This window comes from Euleptes europaea, chromosome 17 (genome assembly GCF_029931775.1).
Source record: "Euleptes europaea isolate rEulEur1 chromosome 17, rEulEur1.hap1, whole genome shotgun sequence".
NCBI lineage: Eukaryota > Metazoa > Chordata > Lepidosauria > Squamata > Sphaerodactylidae > Euleptes > Euleptes europaea.
In genome coordinates this window covers 41,179,076-41,197,032 of record NC_079328.1, presented here as the reverse complement: position 1 = coordinate 41,197,032, position 17,957 = coordinate 41,179,076, and the positions used below count along the sequence as shown (strand labels likewise).

The 17,957-nt window shown below is 46.3% G+C and overlaps 1 protein-coding gene across 1 annotated transcript in view; it reads left to right on the top strand.

The window, feature by feature from the left end:
* LOC130488734 (ATP-binding cassette sub-family C member 12-like) overlaps positions 1–17,957 on the top strand; it is a 54,579-nt gene that overhangs the window by 19,486 nt on the left and 17,136 nt on the right. Inside the window, exons 13-22 of the mRNA XM_056862373.1 lie at positions 1,650–1,722; positions 4,579–4,782; positions 7,675–7,809; positions 8,426–8,434; positions 9,565–9,670; positions 9,772–9,837; positions 10,755–10,844; positions 13,338–13,441; positions 15,458–15,652; positions 16,493–16,719. Coding sequence (XP_056718351.1) covers positions 1,650–1,722; positions 4,579–4,782; positions 7,675–7,809; positions 8,426–8,434; positions 9,565–9,670; positions 9,772–9,837; positions 10,755–10,844; positions 13,338–13,441; positions 15,458–15,652; positions 16,493–16,719 — 1,209 coding nt within the window. The remainder of the gene's footprint in view (positions 1–1,649; positions 1,723–4,578; positions 4,783–7,674; positions 7,810–8,425; positions 8,435–9,564; positions 9,671–9,771; positions 9,838–10,754; positions 10,845–13,337; positions 13,442–15,457; positions 15,653–16,492; positions 16,720–17,957) is intronic.

The window sequence follows — 17,957 nt, the reverse complement described above, 5'->3', positions numbered from 1 at the left end:
ATTACAACTGATCTTCAGGCAACAGAGGTCAGTTCACCTGTAGAAAATGGCTGCTTTGGAAGGTGGGCTCAATGGCATTGTACCCTATTGAAGCCCCACCCCTAACCAAACCCCGCCCTCCTCAGGCTCCACCCCCAGATCTCCAGGTATTCCTCAACCTGGAGCTGGCAACCCTACCCCAGCACGATGTTGTTCAGAATTGTGGCTCTTTCTGTCAATTCCCTTGATTCCAATTCTTATCGTTTGCCTACCCTACTCCATCCTTAACTGTGTGACCTACAAGAGCAGATTAATCCCATTCCCCCCTCCTCTTTCTCTGCCTCCCTTCTGGCTGCCAGTTGAGCCGATCTCTGGTCCAATTGTTCAGCGCTCTTGCTCTGCACTGCTGTTCCCTGATTCATCCAATCCTGGTGCTACCAAAGGGAGCAGATGAAGCTGTGGCAATGAGAAGAGGCATGGGGAAATCAAGGGAATGGAAAGGAAGATGATTTTTAAAATGATGCTGGCTAAAATAGACTTCCAAGATGAAAGGGGGAGTTAAATTGTGGAACTCCCTGCCCCAGGATGTGGTGATGGCTGCCAACTTGGAAGGGTTTAAGAAGGGATGGACATGTTCATGGAGGAGAGGGCTATCCATGGCTACTAGTAAAAAAATGGATACTAGTCATGATGCATACCTATTCTCTACAGTCTCAGAGGAGCATGCCTATTATATTAAATGCCAAGGAACCCAGGCAGGATGGTGCTGCTGCAGTCGTCTTGTTTGTGGGCTTCCTAGAGGCACCTGGTTGGCCACTGTATGAACAGACTGCTGGACTTGATGGACTTTGGTCTGATCCATCATGGCCTCTTAAAGACAAAACTGAAATGTAAGAAACATAATCAGACCTGCCCAGGCCTTAAAAAAGAAAGACTTTCCCTACTTCGCAGTTGACTTTCCCCAACATGAAAACCTTAGCATTCACGTAGGGATGCTAAGCTCCAGGTGGGGCCTGGAGGTCTCCTGGAATTACAACTGATCTCCAGACTACAGAGATCTGTTCCCCTGGAGAAAATGGCTGCTTTGAAGGATGGACTCTATGGCCTTGTACTCTGCTGAGGTCCCTCCCCTCTCCAAGCTCCGCCCTCCCTATGCTCTACCCTCAAATCTCCAGGAATTGCTCAACCTGGAGCTGGCATACAGAACAAGGAGGGGATGAGGTGGCATTTGTACATGGGGGGAAACATGGGTTCAAATTCCTTGTCTGGTGTAGATTCTTTGTCTGGCGTTGGGTTGGCCTTTGACCTCAGTTCAGTATCTCCCAAATGAAAGTAGTAATATTGACTTAGGACTTCTATAAATACAGACATAATAAAATCCTTTGTGTCTGTCAATTAAAAGTCCTGTGTCAATTAAAATGCACACCAGACAGAAGTATCAAAAAGGTGCATACCAATCCTGTTTACCCAAATTAACTTTACCATTTTTAAAACATTACTGATTAGGCAATTCTAGGACAGCTAAGGGTCTTCCTGGATCAAAGCCATACTCGCTTTACCCTCCCCCATTCAAATTAGGATGCATAAAGCAAGTTTATGGAGGCCCTTTGGCTAGTGGAAAACAAACACCATGCAAGGGGACTGAATACTGTTTCCTTCTGATTCCTTAGGTACAATTATGCCATCAGTGTTTGCAGTCTGATATCGGATTTGACCATCCTTCCATACGGAGATATGACTGAAGTAAGTGTCATTATACAAACCAATATAATTTAGACTTTTCAGCCCAAGCTCTGGAGACACGCTGGTCTTTCCACTATTCAGTTGCTGACTCACGTAGAGGCATTTTCTTCCCTATTGTGTGTTGAGTGATTAGGAAACCTTCATGCAATTGAGGGATCCATGTGCCAAAGCACCCATGAACCACCACAACGAAATGACTAGGGTTGTGCATATCGAAAAACCTGCACCGAAAATAAACTCGAAATTAGCCATTTTGCTAATTTTCGGGATTCAGATTTACCGGATACCAAAGCCTGGGGATAAAGCCGAAGCCAAGTAGGTGATTCCCGAAAAAGCTGAATAGGCTTTTTCGGTTCGGCTATTCGCCTTTGCTCAGAGGCACGACTTTGTGCTTTCTCCCCTTTTTCTTTCCTTGTTTTGACTAGTTTTATTAGGGGCCCCCCTTTTGAGGTCGGGGTCACGTAATTGGAGCCAACTTGGTCTGACCAACTGACAGCCGTGAGCTGATCTGTGCTTCAGAAGACAGGGCTCACTCAGTCCGGAGAACATACGTTTCCGTCAGCTGCTCATGGGCCTTCTGAAGAAGACCCCAAAAATCTCCAGGTATTTCCCAACCCGGAGCTGGCAACCCTATTCATAGGGATGATGTCCCCAGCTCGTAGGCCAATATATGCGTACCAAATGGTTACATGGACACTATGGCAGGTCAACACTTACCTCTGTATTCACCCTGTGCCCAACGAGCATTAAATCCCCATCTGATCCCCACTGTACAATGACTGCAGTGGTTAATGCCTCTTTGGGAAATGGTGGTCCCCTGGCTCTCTTGTCTTCCCAGTTAGATCATCATAAGTAGCCAGTGTTGGGAAAAACCCTTTCGGTCTGAGTCCCTGATAAGCAGCTTCTGGTCAATGCCGACAATTTCATTCCTTATTCTGTGCCCCACTTTCCTCCCCAGTGGGACCCAAAATGGCTTAGAACATTCTCCCTGGCCATTTATGCAGGGCTGTTCCCCTGCAGTCACCCCCTCAGACTGCTTTGGGGCTTCCTTTTGATTTGCATGCCTTTCCTGACCATCAGAGGTCACCTTGAGCTGGAGAGCCAGCATGGTGTAGTGGTTAAGAACAGTGGTTTGGAGTGGTGGACTCTGAACTGGAGAACCGGGTTTGATTCCCCGCTCCTCCACATGAGCTGCAAACACTATTCTGGTGAACTGGGTTGGTTTCCCCACTCCTACACTTGAAGCCAGCTGGGTGACCTTGGGCTAGTCACAGCTCTCTTAGAGCTCTCTCAGCCCCACCTACCTCACAGGGTGTCTGTTGTGGGGAGGGGAGGTGACTGTAAGCCAGTTTGATACTTCCTTAAGTGGTAGAGAAAGTTGGCATATAAAAACTAAGTCTTCTTCTTCCTTGCACTTTGCCCATGTTTTCCAGATTCTGGCTAAAACAGCTTCCGGAAAACATGGGCAAAATGTGCGGAAATACTCGGGGAGAGCGAGACCACCTCTGATGGTCGCGAAAGGCATGCATAATCAAAAGGAAGCAGTCGGTGGGGGTGACCGCAAAGGAAACAGCCCTGCATAAATTACCCCTGTCTCCATTTTATCCTTACAACAGCCCTGTGAGGTAGGACAGGCTGAAAGTATGTGACTAGCCCGAGGTCACCTCGCAAGCTTCCATGGCAGAGTGGGGATTCGAACCTTGTTCTCCCAGATCCTAATCTGACTCTCTAACCATTACACCACACTGGCTTTCTCTATCGCTGCTGGGCAAGTTCTGCAGAAGAGCAGAACCTTGTTGAAATCTTCCCTTTAAAAAAAAATCTGCTTTACAAGCCCTTTTGTTGCCTGTTTCCAAGCGAGTGACTGAAATGAGAGCAGGTACAGGTTTTAAGGGGGAAAGGCTGTAATAATAGAATGTGGCAATAATAGAACATGGCAATGTGTCCCTCTAGGCCATCCTGTCGGTTTACATTTTTATTAGAGGCATTCTTAACCAGCAGCATGGCGCATGGCTCAACCCGGGACTCCGGTTCTATTTTTTCTTAAGCACTTTGGGACTAGCTGTCACAGCACAGCCGCTGCAAGTGTTTGGGGGAGAAAAAAACACACAAAACTCCCGGGCGCGCCTCATTTGAATGTCTGTCTGCAGACGTTTCCAAGCGTCGGATCACGTGGTCGTGCCTGCAGAAGAATAAGGCTTGGCTCTAGCGATGCGCACGCTACAGCCATTTGGAGCAGCCAGTGGGCGCAGAAAAAATAATTTTCAGACTTACATTAGATTGCTAGTATTGCATTTTTGAAGAAAAATATTTTGATATATATGAAGATGTCAGCTGATGAAGCTGCTTGTCAGCAGTGAAAACACTCCAGAACATCCGGACGGCTTTACTGTTTACCTTTCCATCTTCATCATTAGTCTTCCTTGTCCAGGACTCTATGAAGAAACAGAGATAAGAATTCCTGTTTTCCATTAGGACTCACTCTCATAGTGATTTAGCGAATTTTCTTGTGTGTTTTGTAGTGTCAGTGTTACCACTTATGTGTTTACACTGTTGTAACTCTGATGTTATTTAAGTTCTCACAATATAGTTGTTTGCATACTTTGATTGTTTATTCTTTGAGCCAAGTACTATAATTGTCACAACCACCTGGAGGCTGGCAACCCTACTCACCAGGGTACAGGGCCATAGAGTCCACCCTTCCAAGCAGCCATTTTCTCCCGGGGGACTGATCTCTGTCATCTAGAGATCAGTGGTAATACTAGGAGACCTCCAGGCCTCTCCTGGAGGTTGGCAACCCTAAACAGAACGGATTACCCGCCTGTGAACTCGTATCGCAATCCTGCTGTTCTGCAGATAGGCGAAAGGGGGCTTAACCTTTCTGGAGGTCAGAAGCAGCGAATCAGCTTAGCTCGTGCCGTGTATGCCAACAGAGACATTTACCTCCTGGACGACCCGTTGTCGGCTGTGGATGCCCATGTTGGGAAAAACATTTTCGAGAAATGCATCAAGGAAGCCCTGCAAGGGCGAACGGTACTCTTGGTGACTCATCAGCTGCAGGTAATTGAAAAACAGCAACGATAATTTGCTTTAGTTCTTTGGGAATGCGGTCTTTCTCGCTGCAGACGGTCAAGGACCATCACGGTCCGGTTGTCAGCTCCAGGATGGGAAATTCCTGGAGATCTGTGGGTGGAGCTTTGGGAGGGTGGTCTTTGGGGAAGGGAGGGACCTCAGCAGTCTATAATGCCATCTACTCCACCCTCCAAAGCAGCCATTTTCTCCAGGGAAACCGGTCTCTGTCGTCTGGAGATCAGCTGTAATTCCTGTGTTTTACCCAAGCAATAAATATAACGGCAACGCACCAGCAGGTGGCACAAAAGCCACGGCTCAAGCGGCCAGGGACCTAAGGTGGTCAGATGCAAAAATATAACACAGGAAAGCAGAGGAATGGAGCTTTTGGTTGGGAGGAATGCTGAGAGTTGTGTCGTTTGGAATTGGAGGAGCTCTTTGATATGTCAGTCGCAGGCTCCGCCACGGAGTGACAACGCCTCCCAAAGATTTCTGCCGGCTCCGCTGCTTGGCCAGCTCTGGGAAAACATAATGGTAGACCTTCTGAATTTAGGGAAGCCGTCCTCCAGGGCTGCCAACTTCCAGGTAATGGAAATCAGTACAGGAGCGAAGCCAATTTAAACAAAGTGCAAAATTCTTTATAAGCTACCACGTATAGTTCAAGACAATACATGACAAATTATACATCAAGACCCACAAAAAATTCCATATATACATATGTACAGAAGTTCTTTAACATAATTGTCTCAATTGTGAGTACAAAATCTTCTTTGTTGACGACAAATATCAGGTGAAAAGCCAGAGATCATCAAATTGACGATCTCTGGCTTTTCACCTGATATTTGTCGTCAACAAAGAAGATTTTGTACTCACAATTGAGACAATTATGTTAGACAACTTCTGTACATATGTATATATGGAATTTTTTGTGGGTTTTGATGTATAATTTGTCATGTATTGTCTTGAACTATATGTGGTAGCTTATAAAGAATTTTGCTCTTTGTTTAAATTGGCTTCGCTCCTGTACTGATTTCCAAATCCCTTGATACTGGTACAGTGGTGTCTATTTTGTTTTTTCAACTTTCAGGTAATAGCTGGAGATCGCCTGCTATTACAACTGATCTCCAGCCGATAGAAATCAGTTCACCTGGAGAAAATGGTTGCTTTGGCAATTGGACTCTATGGCGTTGAAGTCCTTCCACTCCCCAAACCCCGCCCTTCTCAGGCTCCACCCCGAAAACCTCCTGCCGGTGGTGAAGAGGGACCTGGCAACCCTATCCAGGTGGGACCTGGGGATCCCCCAGAATTACAGCTCACCTCCAGACTACAGAGATCTGGAGAAAATGGATGCTTTGGAGGGTGGACTTTATGGCATTGTACCCCACTGAGGTCCCTGTTCTCCCTAGGCTACTTCCTCAAATCTCTAGTTCCCCAGCCAGGATCTGGCAAGCTTACCCCCATCCCCCACCGGTGGCCAGGAGGAACCTGGCAACTCTACTTCTGATGCTTTCAGAACTATGAACCAAAGTCTGATATTCACAATGGCATTTCATTAGTTTTCATTCTTCTGTCTGCCAGCAATTTTTAATTGTTGATTTTAATTTGTGGTTTTTATGTATTTTATTTTGGTTGCATTGCAAGCTGCCCTTGGGTTCCTATACGGTAGACAGATGGCTAATAAAGGTTTTAAACAATCAAAGAAATAGGGCTGGATTCAGTGCAAAATTCCTACTTTGTGCTAGAGTTCTTGCATAAGCGGAGACTGCAGTAGCTGCTTGCATGTGTGTGTGTGTGAAGTGCCGTCAAGTCGCAGCCGACTTATGGCGACCCCTTTTGGGGTTTTCATGGCAAGAGGCTAACAGAGGTAGGTTGCCAGTGCCTTCCTCTGCACAGCAACCCTGGTATTCCTTGGTGGTCTCCCATCCAAATACTAACCAGGGCTGACCCTGCTTAGCTCAGATCTGACGAGATCAGGCTAGCCTGGGCCATCTAGGTCAGGGCAGCTGCTTGCATAAAGTCCAGTTAATTGTATGCCCACTTACATTTCAGCTTGTCTGTTTATGCTTCCTCTTGAGCATCACTGGATCTGAGTAGGGCTGCCAGGTCTTCCAGATTGGCAGGAGATCTCATGCTGGCGATCTCTTCCCCTGCCACTGCTCTGTTGGCCAGTGGTGAGAAAAATGGGGGTGAAACCACCCTCACCGGGATGCTGTGATGTCACCTCCACGTCCGGTGCTACCTGGAAGTGATGTCAACATGTTAGGGGCAACGTTCTAGCATTTGCCCAAATGCTAAAGTATTGCGCCCACACAGTGACACCACTGTTTCATGTCCAGAAGTGATGTCACAATGTCACCAGAGAAGGGCACCCTGCACTGGTAAGTTTCCCACTGGTTACGGGCTGGCAACCCTAGCCATTTATGCATGGGAGGTTTTGCCTTGGATTTGCCACTCAATAGATGCACATTTTTCCCATCCAAATTCTCAGAACTCAAAAATAAGCCTCCGTGCAGAGTTTTGAGAATTCAGATGGGGAAAATGTGCATCTAGAGAGCAGCAAATACAAGGCAAAACCTCCCGTGCATAAATGGCACACTTCAGGAGGATCTGGGGTGGAGATGCAGTTTGCTTGGATTAACGATCAGGCCTTATCTTCTATGATTTTTTTTATAAAGCCACTTTAGATAGGCCATTTATGCCCGGGAGGCTTTGCCTTGGATTCGCTGCTCTCTAGATGCACATTTTCCCCATCTGAATTCTTAAAACTCTGCATGGGGGCTTAGACCCCAGCCATTGATTTTGAATGTTCTGGGTCCGTGCATCTTTGTTCCCCATACTGATTCTATTTTCTTTCCTTTCTTAAAAAAAACCCAAAAACTTTAGTATCTGGAGTTTTGTGATGAGATCATATTGCTAGAAGATGGAGAAATATGTGAGAGTGGAACCCACACCGAGCTGATGGAAGCGGAAGGGCGCTACGCTCATCTCATTCAGAATCTGCACATGGAGGAAACTACGGTGGGTTCACCTATTCTTGTGGGAGGGTGATGTTGTAGATGTATATATATATGGGTTGATTTCACCAGTAAATTTATAATGATATCAAATGGGCCTCATTTAGTATTCTCAGAAATCAATCACCTCAGTTATCCATTCCAAAGCATATTCTCCTGTCTCCATCCACTGTTGCTGGAAACACGAAATGGTCAGATTGGAAATCACGTGGGATGTTGCATCGGGTGTAAAAAATTCAGCCGAACTAATATTTTTTGTGCTCCGGTTTTCTTATTTTGTTGTTTTTTATTATTATTTTTAATTAAAATTTTATTTATTTATTTAGAATAGGGGGTATAGAAGTTATTATAAAGTTTCAACTGTCAATTTCTATATATCTATAAAACAGTTTCCGTTTTTCATTAAACTGGTCGAGGGTCTCCTCATCAGTTGTATTCATCACGTGGGTCATTTTAGCCATTGTAGCGTATTCCAGACAAGAGTCACTGGAAAAGACAGTCGTGCTAGGAAAAGTTGAGGGCAGCAGGAAAAGAGGAAGACCCAACAAGAGATGGATTGACTCAATAAAGGAAGCCACGGCCTTCAGTTTGCAAGATCTGAGCAAGGCTGTCAAAGATAGGACATTTTGGAGGACTTTCATTCATAGGGTCGCCATGAGTCAGAAGCGACTTGATGGCACTTAACACACACACACACACACACACACACACACACACAGCATATTCCATTATTTTGTCTTTCCAATCATCTACATCTGGCAAAGTTGGTTGTTTCCACTTTCTTGCGAGAACGACTCTCGCCGCCGTTGTGGCATATCTAAATAAATATTTTAGTTGCAGGGACAGTTCCGGTGGCATCATACCCGGCTTTCTTATTTTGTAAGTATAAAATAGGAAACGAGAGCTGGGATTGATGACTCAAAAACAGTGGTAGGTACTACCCTAGATGGATTGTTTTAAAAAGGATTAGATAATTTTATGGAGGATGGCCTGATGGACATCTACAGCCCATGATAGCTAAATACAACTCCCAGAAACGGTGGCCGTTTATCACGGCTGTTTCCTTGTGGTCCCCCTCACCGACTACTTTGGGGCTTTGCTTGGATTATGCTTGCATTTTCTGACCCTCAGAGGTGGATGTGCTCCCCCCATGCGTTTCCGCACGTTTTCCCCTGTCTGACTAAACACGAATCCAGAAAACTCTGGCAAAATGCGTGGAACACATGGACACACACGAAGCTGCCTTATACTGAATCAGACATTTCGTCCATCAAAGTCAGTCTTGTCTACTCTGACCGGCAGCAGCTCTCCAGGGTCTCAGGCAGAGGTCTTTCACATCACCTACTTGCCTCATCCCTTTAACTGGAGATGCCGGGGATTGAACCTGGGACCTTCTGCATGCCAAGCAGGTGCTCTGCCACTGAGCCACGGCCCCTCCCCGAGCAGGGAGAAATGAGCGGGGGGGGGGGAGAGGCGACCTCTGAGGGTCTGAAAATGCAAGCATAATCAAAGCAAAGCCCCAAAGTAGTCAGTGGGGTGACCATGAGGAAACAGCCATGCATAAATGGCCAGTGTAAGAACCAGTCGCCGGGGAGCGCTGATGATTCCTTCACACCCTGCTAGTGGGTTTCCTGGAATCATCTGGTTGGTCACTGTTGGAACCAGGATTCTGGACCAGATGGGCCCCTCTGCCTGTTCCAACAGGGCTGTTGTTATGCTCTTCAGTAAAATATGCATTTTATGTATTTATTTATTGCAGCCCCCAAGCGACAATTACAAATTTATTTCAAATCCAGTGACCAGAACGCCAGAGGAAGTTCAGGATAATGCCACAGAAACAAACGCCAAAGGAATTGACAATCCTGGTAAAATAATGTATTACAAAAATAGCCAGCATTTTCCTACTTTTTTAAAAAAATAGCCAAGGCTGCTTTTCTGATTGATTTCTAATTTCCAATATCTGCAGTTTTTTATGTGTCTGATGAGACAGATCAGGAATCCAAGAAGGACCCTGAAGAAGGAAAAGACACAGGTGTGTTACATGGTCCCTTTGTGCTCTTGTTTGCCGGCTGAATATATTTCTGAATGTCTCTGAGCTTGAGTGGAAATGGATATTCATATGCTGCACTGTGCTTAATTCGAACGCACAGTTTCACCATCTCCCTTAAGTGGTAGAGAAAGTCGGCATATAAAAACCAACTCTTCTTCTTCTTCTTCTTCTTCTTCTTCTTCTTCTTCTTCTTCTTCTTCTTCTTCTTCTTCTTCCCACACCACCCCCCAAACGGGGACCCAGAATGGCTCATCACAGTGTTCTCTTGACCTCCACTTTATCCTTACTACAACAGCCCTGCGAGTTAGGCTGGGAAAGAGAATGACTGGCCCAAGGTCACCCAGTGAGCTTCCATGGCAGAGTGGGGATTTGATTTTGCTTCTCCCAGGTCCAAAAGCTCTAACCACTATGTCATGCCAACTGTAAACAGTGTCCCCATTTCAGGATGAATGATGAACTTAAACAGTTTGCTGATCAAACAGCATTAAGTGAGAAGCAGAAATCGGTCCTTCTACCTGTTTTTCCCCCCTCTTGACCTTTGCATTTTGCTTTATATACAATCAGAAGGGAGAACGGGCATATCGCTAAGATTCTGCATTCCAAATGGTGGGATATTGATCACTTTCAGCCAATCAATGCCCGTATTGCCTTTGAATTCCGGTCACGGATTCCAATTCATTCGACAGCCATTAGAAAACACGAGGGAGCACTTACCATATGGTTTTATCCAGGGAGGCTGGGGGGAGGAATAGATTTCGCCGAGGCTCCCGTGAAGCCTCAAATGTTTATTTTAGTGGATAGACTCGAGTGACGACCAATTTTACTTAAAATGCATGAGATATGTTGGCTCTGGATAACATTTTGGTGTGAATAAATACTCAACGTTTTCTCTGCCGCAGCTCCTGCCAACCAACTTGTTCAGAAGGAGCAAAAGCAGGAAGGTTCTGTGTCGTGGAAAACCTATCACACTTACATTAAGGCATCCGGAGGTATCTCTCTCAATATACTGCTTTTCTAGGGAACTAGAATTGTCAAGGTGCCCGATGTTTAGCTATCCTTCCCCCCACCCCACCTGCCAAGGAGCTTGAAACAGCATACTGTTGCTACCCCACACAATATATACCCACAACACCCCTGTGAAGTAGGTCAGGCTGAGGGAAAGCGACCGGTGCAATGTCACTGAGTTACTTTGGGGGAGGGGCTGTGGCTCAGTGGTAGCATCTGCTTGGCATGCAGGAGGTCCCAGATTCAATCCCAGTTAAAGGGACTAGGCAGGTAGGTGATGTGAAAGACCTCTTCCTGAGACCCTGGAGAGCCGCTGCCAGTCAGAGCAGACGATACTGACTTTGATGGACCAAGAGTCTGATTCAGTAGAAAGCAGCTTCATGTGTTCATATTGGGGAGGGACCGTGGCTCAGTGGCAGAACATCTGCTTGGAATGCAGAAGGCCCCAGGTTCAATCCTTGGAATCTCCAGTTAAAGGGACTAGGCAGGTAGGTAATGTGAAAGACCTCTGCCTGAGATCCTGTAAAGATGATGCCAGTCTGAGTAGACAATACTGACTTCGATGGACCAGGGGTCTGATTCATCATAAGGCAGCTTCATGTCTTCATACTGGGGAGGGACTGTGGCTCAGTGGCAGAGCATGCAGAAGATCCCAGGTTCAGTCCCCGGCATCTCCAGTTAAAGGGACTAGGCAGGTAGGAGATGTGAAAGACTTCTGCCTGAGACCCAGGAGAGCCGCTGCCGGTCTTAGACAATATTGACTTTGATGGTCCAAGGGTCTGATTCAGTACAAGGAAGCTTCATGTGTTCATTTCAGTACTTTCAGTGCTGGGGAGAGATTTGGACATCAGTGTCCCAAGGCTTAGGTCAGCACTCTAACCTGGAGACCCTCAACATGGCACCTGTAGCCACTATGGCACCCAATCATTGGTTTCCTGGCACCCATCTGCTTCCCCCCCCCCAATCTATTCCCCAAATCAAATAGCCATTCCTAACTTTCCTCTACCTCACTGGAGCAGAAGATACTTAGAACTCAGGAGGCATCACCTTTGTGTATACAGAGAGCTCCTGTTCAAGAAGCAGCTGCTTCCATTGTGGGAGGTTGCTATTATATTAGCCTATTACAAAGCCTATTAAATTAGGTGCTGTGGAACACAGGCAGGATAATGCTGCTGCAGTTGTCTTGTTTGTTGGCTTCCTAGAGGCACCTGGTTGGCCATTGTGTGAGCAGACCGCTGGACTTGATGGACCTGAGTCTGATCCAGCAGGGCTTTTCTGATGTTCTTATGTTCTTGGTTGGGAACCTCACCCCCCCCACACACACTTACCTGCAGAGCCCTGGTGCAGTGCCTTCCAACACAATCACTACCTGTTGTTGTGACGAGGCCTGGCACAGCCACTGACCTGGCCTGGGCCCAGAGTGCCTCCCAGACTCTGCTGCTGGCATGGCCACGCCCACAGTGCCTCCTGGACTCCACTGCCACCAGGCCAGGAGTGGTTCCGGGCCTCAGCCTACAGTTGCCATCAGGCCCAACATGGCTCCCAGACACCACCACAGGACATGACACAGAAGACAGGTGCATTGTCTGTGTGAACGCAAACAATGCTCTTTATTTTATGGGATTTAAAACCCCAATGTAATTTTTAAAATGTTTGCAGTTACTTCTGCAAACCTGGGGGGGGGGTCCCCCCAGATCTGCAGAACTATCTTTTTGTGTGTGTGTGAGCATGGCCCCAATCTGTGGATTTAAGTATCCGCAGATGAGGCCACACTTGACTGTTAGATATTAGAATGGTTATTCTGTTCACAGTGCCAGAATGAGAGCTCTGTGCAGACAATTTGGTACAAAGGTTAAATCAGAATATCTCTAATGCATGCCTACTCAGAGGGCAGTCTACAAGTTACAAAGTCCATGTTGTGAACTGCTGACAGATGTGGACTGAGAATTCTGTGCTAGAGGTCCCAGGCATGTGCGGGCCCAATTTGGATTGAGAGAGCAGCATGCAGGGAGAGGGGCTTAAGCTTTCCCCCCTTGCTCCATTTTCCCAACCAGAAACAGTTCCTGGGGAGCTGCTATTTAACCTGTTAGGGAACCGTATCTGTAGCCCTCTGTATACGTACGTTTCCTCAGTGAGGCAAACAGTGGCTCCAGTCCCTGTGAAAAAAACGGGTTGGAAAAACAGCATGGAAGACAGGCTTAAGTGCCGTCTTCTCCCTGCGTGCCATGATCCCAATCTGAATTGAGCCCCCATACACGCAGGAATTAAGTTTCGCGCACAGAACTTCTAGAGTAGATCTGGCCATTGTCAGTCATGTGGACTTTGCAATGTGTGAAATAGCCCGCTGAGTTTAGTAGGACTCACTGCCGAAGTGCATTATGCATTTGGGTGCAACCCTCAAGAGACATGCATGAGTTCAGAGGGCGAAGTGGTCCTATGCCAACAGGTATTCATTTGGTCTAATGTTTCCCTTTTAGGTTTCATATTATGGTTCTTTGTGGTGCTGCTCTTTGTTCTGATGATTGGCTGTTCGGCGTTCAGCAACTGGTGGTTGAGTTTCTGGCTGGAGCAGGGCTCGGGGGTAAGTGCACCACTCAGCATTCTGACTCGGACAATGTGGCCCATGAACGCTTCTACTACCATAAATGTGTTCCTCTTTAAGGTGCCATCAGCCTCTTGGCCTGCATTCAGTTATCACGGTGAACCGTGGTTTATTTCAACGGAGGTTTGCATAACAAACTCGGGTTAGTTTTCCAGATGGAAGTAACAAATCCTGGATTGTGTGTAAATCCAAGTTGGTCTGGTTTTTGCCTATAAAGCAATCCCTTTTTGAAAGCTACCTTTCTTACCTTTTCTAATGTCAATTTCTGACTCATATTTCAAAGCACCAGAGCTAGAACTTTGACTTGAAGATTGCAGACTTAGGAGGGCTTCTCACCTACAGAATGGTAGGTTTTCACATTCAAGTACTGTTCTCAGGAGGCCAAATTATCACCTCTGTAGCGTTATAAAAGTGCAGAGTTCTTTTCAAAGCTCATTGCTGTGTTGTTGTTGTCAGTATCCAAAATGGATTTTCAGAGAGAGGCATGTTGTTTTGTTGGGGGGGTGGGGTGGTTGGTTTGGTTTTTTTGCAATTTAATGGCAATATCACCAGCATGCTTGAGGCTAACCTTTCAGTTTGGCAGGGAACTTTGAAAAATCGACGTGGGTATCGATCTGCTTTGCTTAACTTGTACACAAAATGCCTCCCACTTAATAGGAAGCCGGGTGTGGTATTTGTACAGCGATGCAGCTGGTTTAAGAAACGACATTGCCACATTTAGTCTAGATATACTTTGCTCTCTCCAGGGTCAAGCATAGCTAGATGTAGGCATAAGCTAAGTAAACTACTGTTTAGGACCTCAGATTATGAGTGGCCAGAGATGCAAAAAAGATTACTAAAAATACTAAATTACATTCAACGGCAATGCAATGGGGCCTCTTACATAGTTTAGGTCCTCAGCATGTCTAAATCCGGCCAAGTTTTTTGGGGGAAATTATTTCGCAAATTGGTGGCCAAACAACAACTTGATTGCAGACAGCATTGACTGGCTAGCACCTGTGCCATCAGCAAAACACCTTTCCCAACCTCCAGGGAAATTCTGTAATTGTTTGCAGAATGGGAGTGGAAAGTGCCATCAAGTCACAGATGACTTATGGTGACTCCACAGAGTTTTAAAGGCAAGAGATGTTTGGAAGGGGTTTTGCCATTGCCTACCTCTTCATAGTGACCCTGGATTTCCTTGGTAGTCTCCCATCCAAATATTAACCTGGGCCTACCCGGCTTAGCTTCCTAGATCTGATGAGATCAGGCTAGCCCAGGCCATCCAGGTCAGGGCAGTTTGCAGATGATTCCTTTAAAAAAAAAAAGTATAAATGAATCAACTGATATGGCAATGTTTTAATAGTGAAAAAAGAGTCAGAAGCACAAAGACCCTGCTGAAATGTGTCGGGGGAAGGCTGATGGCTGAGACAGAGGTTGATTCCCTGGTGTGGTCATTCAAATTAGGAACCCAGACTGACACCGTTGATGAACAAGCTGGCCCATATATTATGCCACTCTCTACCCATCTTACTCATATGTGTCTCTTCATTGACGCTCACCTGACAACGTCAGTACAAGGACTGCTTCCAGAACGAATGGCCAGCAACCTGGTCTTCTGCTGTCCAAGGGTCCTGCAACCCTGTGGTGGGTCCAAAACCACCATTCACAAATATCGACGGGACAAGATGCAGAAGAAGCAACAGCCGTATTGAGGAACGGATAGCTGAACGAAAGTGCAGTTCTGGGATCAGGCAAAGCTTGATGTATTGGTCACTAGAGCTCCCGTTCTGAAATTGATTTAATTGTTTAAAATCCAGCGCCATCTGCTTCCTTTCCTTTATAATGTAATCACTGTTTTGCCCACTGGGCAAAGTTATGTGCCGTACTTGCTAGAGCAGAAAACTGTCCAACGTTCTTTTGTCTCTATTTGTCATTATTTCTTTGGGGGGTGGCGGCAAAGTACTCTATCCACAACTGCAAAGTTGAGATCTTTTTTTAACCCATTCTTTAAAGGCCAACTGCAGCTTGTCAGTGAACACAACCTGTAATGGAGGGAGCATTACTGATAATCCTAACCTACACTTCTATCAGTTGATCTATGGAATGAGCATGGTGTCCATGATTGTCCTGAGCATCATCAAGGGGTTCGTTTTCACGAAGACGACGCTGAAAGCTTCGTCGACTCTACACAACACCATGTTTCACAAGGTACCTCAAGATATCTTATTATGTATATGCAAATCTGCCAAAATCCAGAGGGGCGGATCTGAAACACAAAACACTTCTGGTCCCGAGCATTTTGGATAAGGGATACTCAACCTGTATTGAGTCTGACCATTGGTCTGTCAAGGTCGGTTTTGTCTACTCGGCCAGCAGCTCAGGTGAAGACCTTTGGCATCACCTTCTGCTTGATCCTTTTAGCTAGAGATGCCTGGGTTGACCTTGGGAGTGGGACCCTCTGCATGCAAATCAGATGCTCTACCGCTGAGTTGAGGCACCTCCCATGGCCAGACCTTGAGAATTTGTCATTGGGAAGTAGACGAGACACTCTAGGTGGACTTTGTCTTCCATTGCAAGGTCTGGCTTGGCTTCGTTGCTCAAGTCACTTGCATCTGCCGTGCAATGATCTTTCTGCAGTGTTCTGCATACTTAATATGGATTGCGTAGATTGAGAAGATGCAGATGGATTCATTTTGGCTTCTTCCAACACTGCTTTTCCATGATGTTGTGTTTTACCAGGTTGGGGATATGCATTCTGGAATTATCCCAGCTTTAAAGAGAATTGTTTATTTCCAACATTGTGATGTTGGCGCATTTTATTGATTCCCGCCCCCCTCTCTTTTTAAAGACATTTCTGCAAAACCAAAGTATGTTTGTTCTTGAAAGACTTTTTTTTTACAAAGAAGACCCCCCTTCCAGTCATGAAACAAAAGGAACAGCACATTGCTGTATTTATACCATCCCCAATGTCGTCAAAGACACATCTGCCACTCTGTTTTGCTGCTGTTGTTGCTAATGGGGGGTGTTCCCCTTCCCTTTTATCCACAGATCTTACAGAGTCCAATGAGCTTCTTTGATATGACTCCCACTGGCAGACTAATGAACCGGTTTTCGAAGGATATGGACGAATTGGACGTGAGGCTCCCGTTCCAAGCTGAGAGTTTCCTGCAGCAGTTTTTCATGGTGCTCTCCATCCTCGTCATCATTGCAGTTGTGTTTCCTTTCCTCCTCATTGTTGTGGCTATCCTCATGATTGTTTTTGTGCTGCTCTTCCGGTAAGTTGGGTGTTTACCTCTTGTAAGAATTAAGTGGTGTTCCTTACACACACAACCTCAGCAAAAACTGTGGTGTATTCAAGCATTTATGCACAACTGAGTATGCATCCAAGGTGCTTACCCAATAGGATTGCCTGAGGGGCGGGGACGTGGTGGCTGCCACTGGTGAATCACCTTCCCTTCCCCTCCCAACAACAAACACTCTATAGGGTAGGTGGGGCTGAGAGAGTGTGACTAGCCCAAGGCCACCCAGCTGGCTTCATGTGGAGGAGTGGGGAAACAAATCCGGTTCACCAGATTAGCCTCTGCCGCTCGTGTGGAGGAGTGGGAAATCAAACCTGGTTCTCCAGATCAGAGTCCACTGCTCCAAACCACCGCTCTTAACCACTGCACCACGCTGGCTCTCAGGAACTGTCAGGATATGCACTTCGTCCTCAGCCTGTTTGCCTAGAGAGCCTTGGCAGCCCAGCAAAGGGAAGTGACGGCTATAAGGTAGCTTGGGGAGAAGGAGGCAGTCGCTCAGAGCCATAAAGAGTCAGGCAGCGCATGCAGAATGTTAATGTTCTACGAGTCTCTTGTTGCTAGTATATCAAATGGAATAAATCAGAGGTTCCGTTATTATTATTCATCGTTTGTTCCATTGTACGGAGATAAACAAGAATATTCTAAAGACTTCTGAACACCCACTTTACTAGAAACTGGGGTGGGGGGGATGGCAGAAAAGAATGCCCGTTGAGGCATTATTTGAAACTTTGATTATGCTTTTTTTTAATTTTGCATGCTGCATGGTTCAGAAAAAGGATGCGGATACTTAGACCCACAAACAGTTGTGAGACCACCACAGAGCTAGGCTTAGAAGGGCAAAACCGTACACAGGGCTCAGTGATGCATGAAGTGTTTGCAAGTGATCATTGCAAATTTGCAAATGCGCCACAATTCAATAGCTCAACTGGAAAAAGCCAACAGCACTTTTTATTATTTGCCGCGTGCAAGCACACCTCAAAAAAACATCATTGACGTGTTTCTAGAAACTAAGGCTTGCTCCAGAGGGTGGCAAGCTTGTATGCTGGCTGTGGTTCCAAGGCCATGAATGGACTACTCCTCCTCCAACTGGATTTGGGAGATTCCAGAAAGTCAGCAACACCAGAAGTCAGGTTGCCAACTCTGGGTTGGGAAATTCCTGGAGATTTGGGGGTGGAGCCTGGGGAGGGTGGGGTTTGGGGATTGGAGGGACCTCA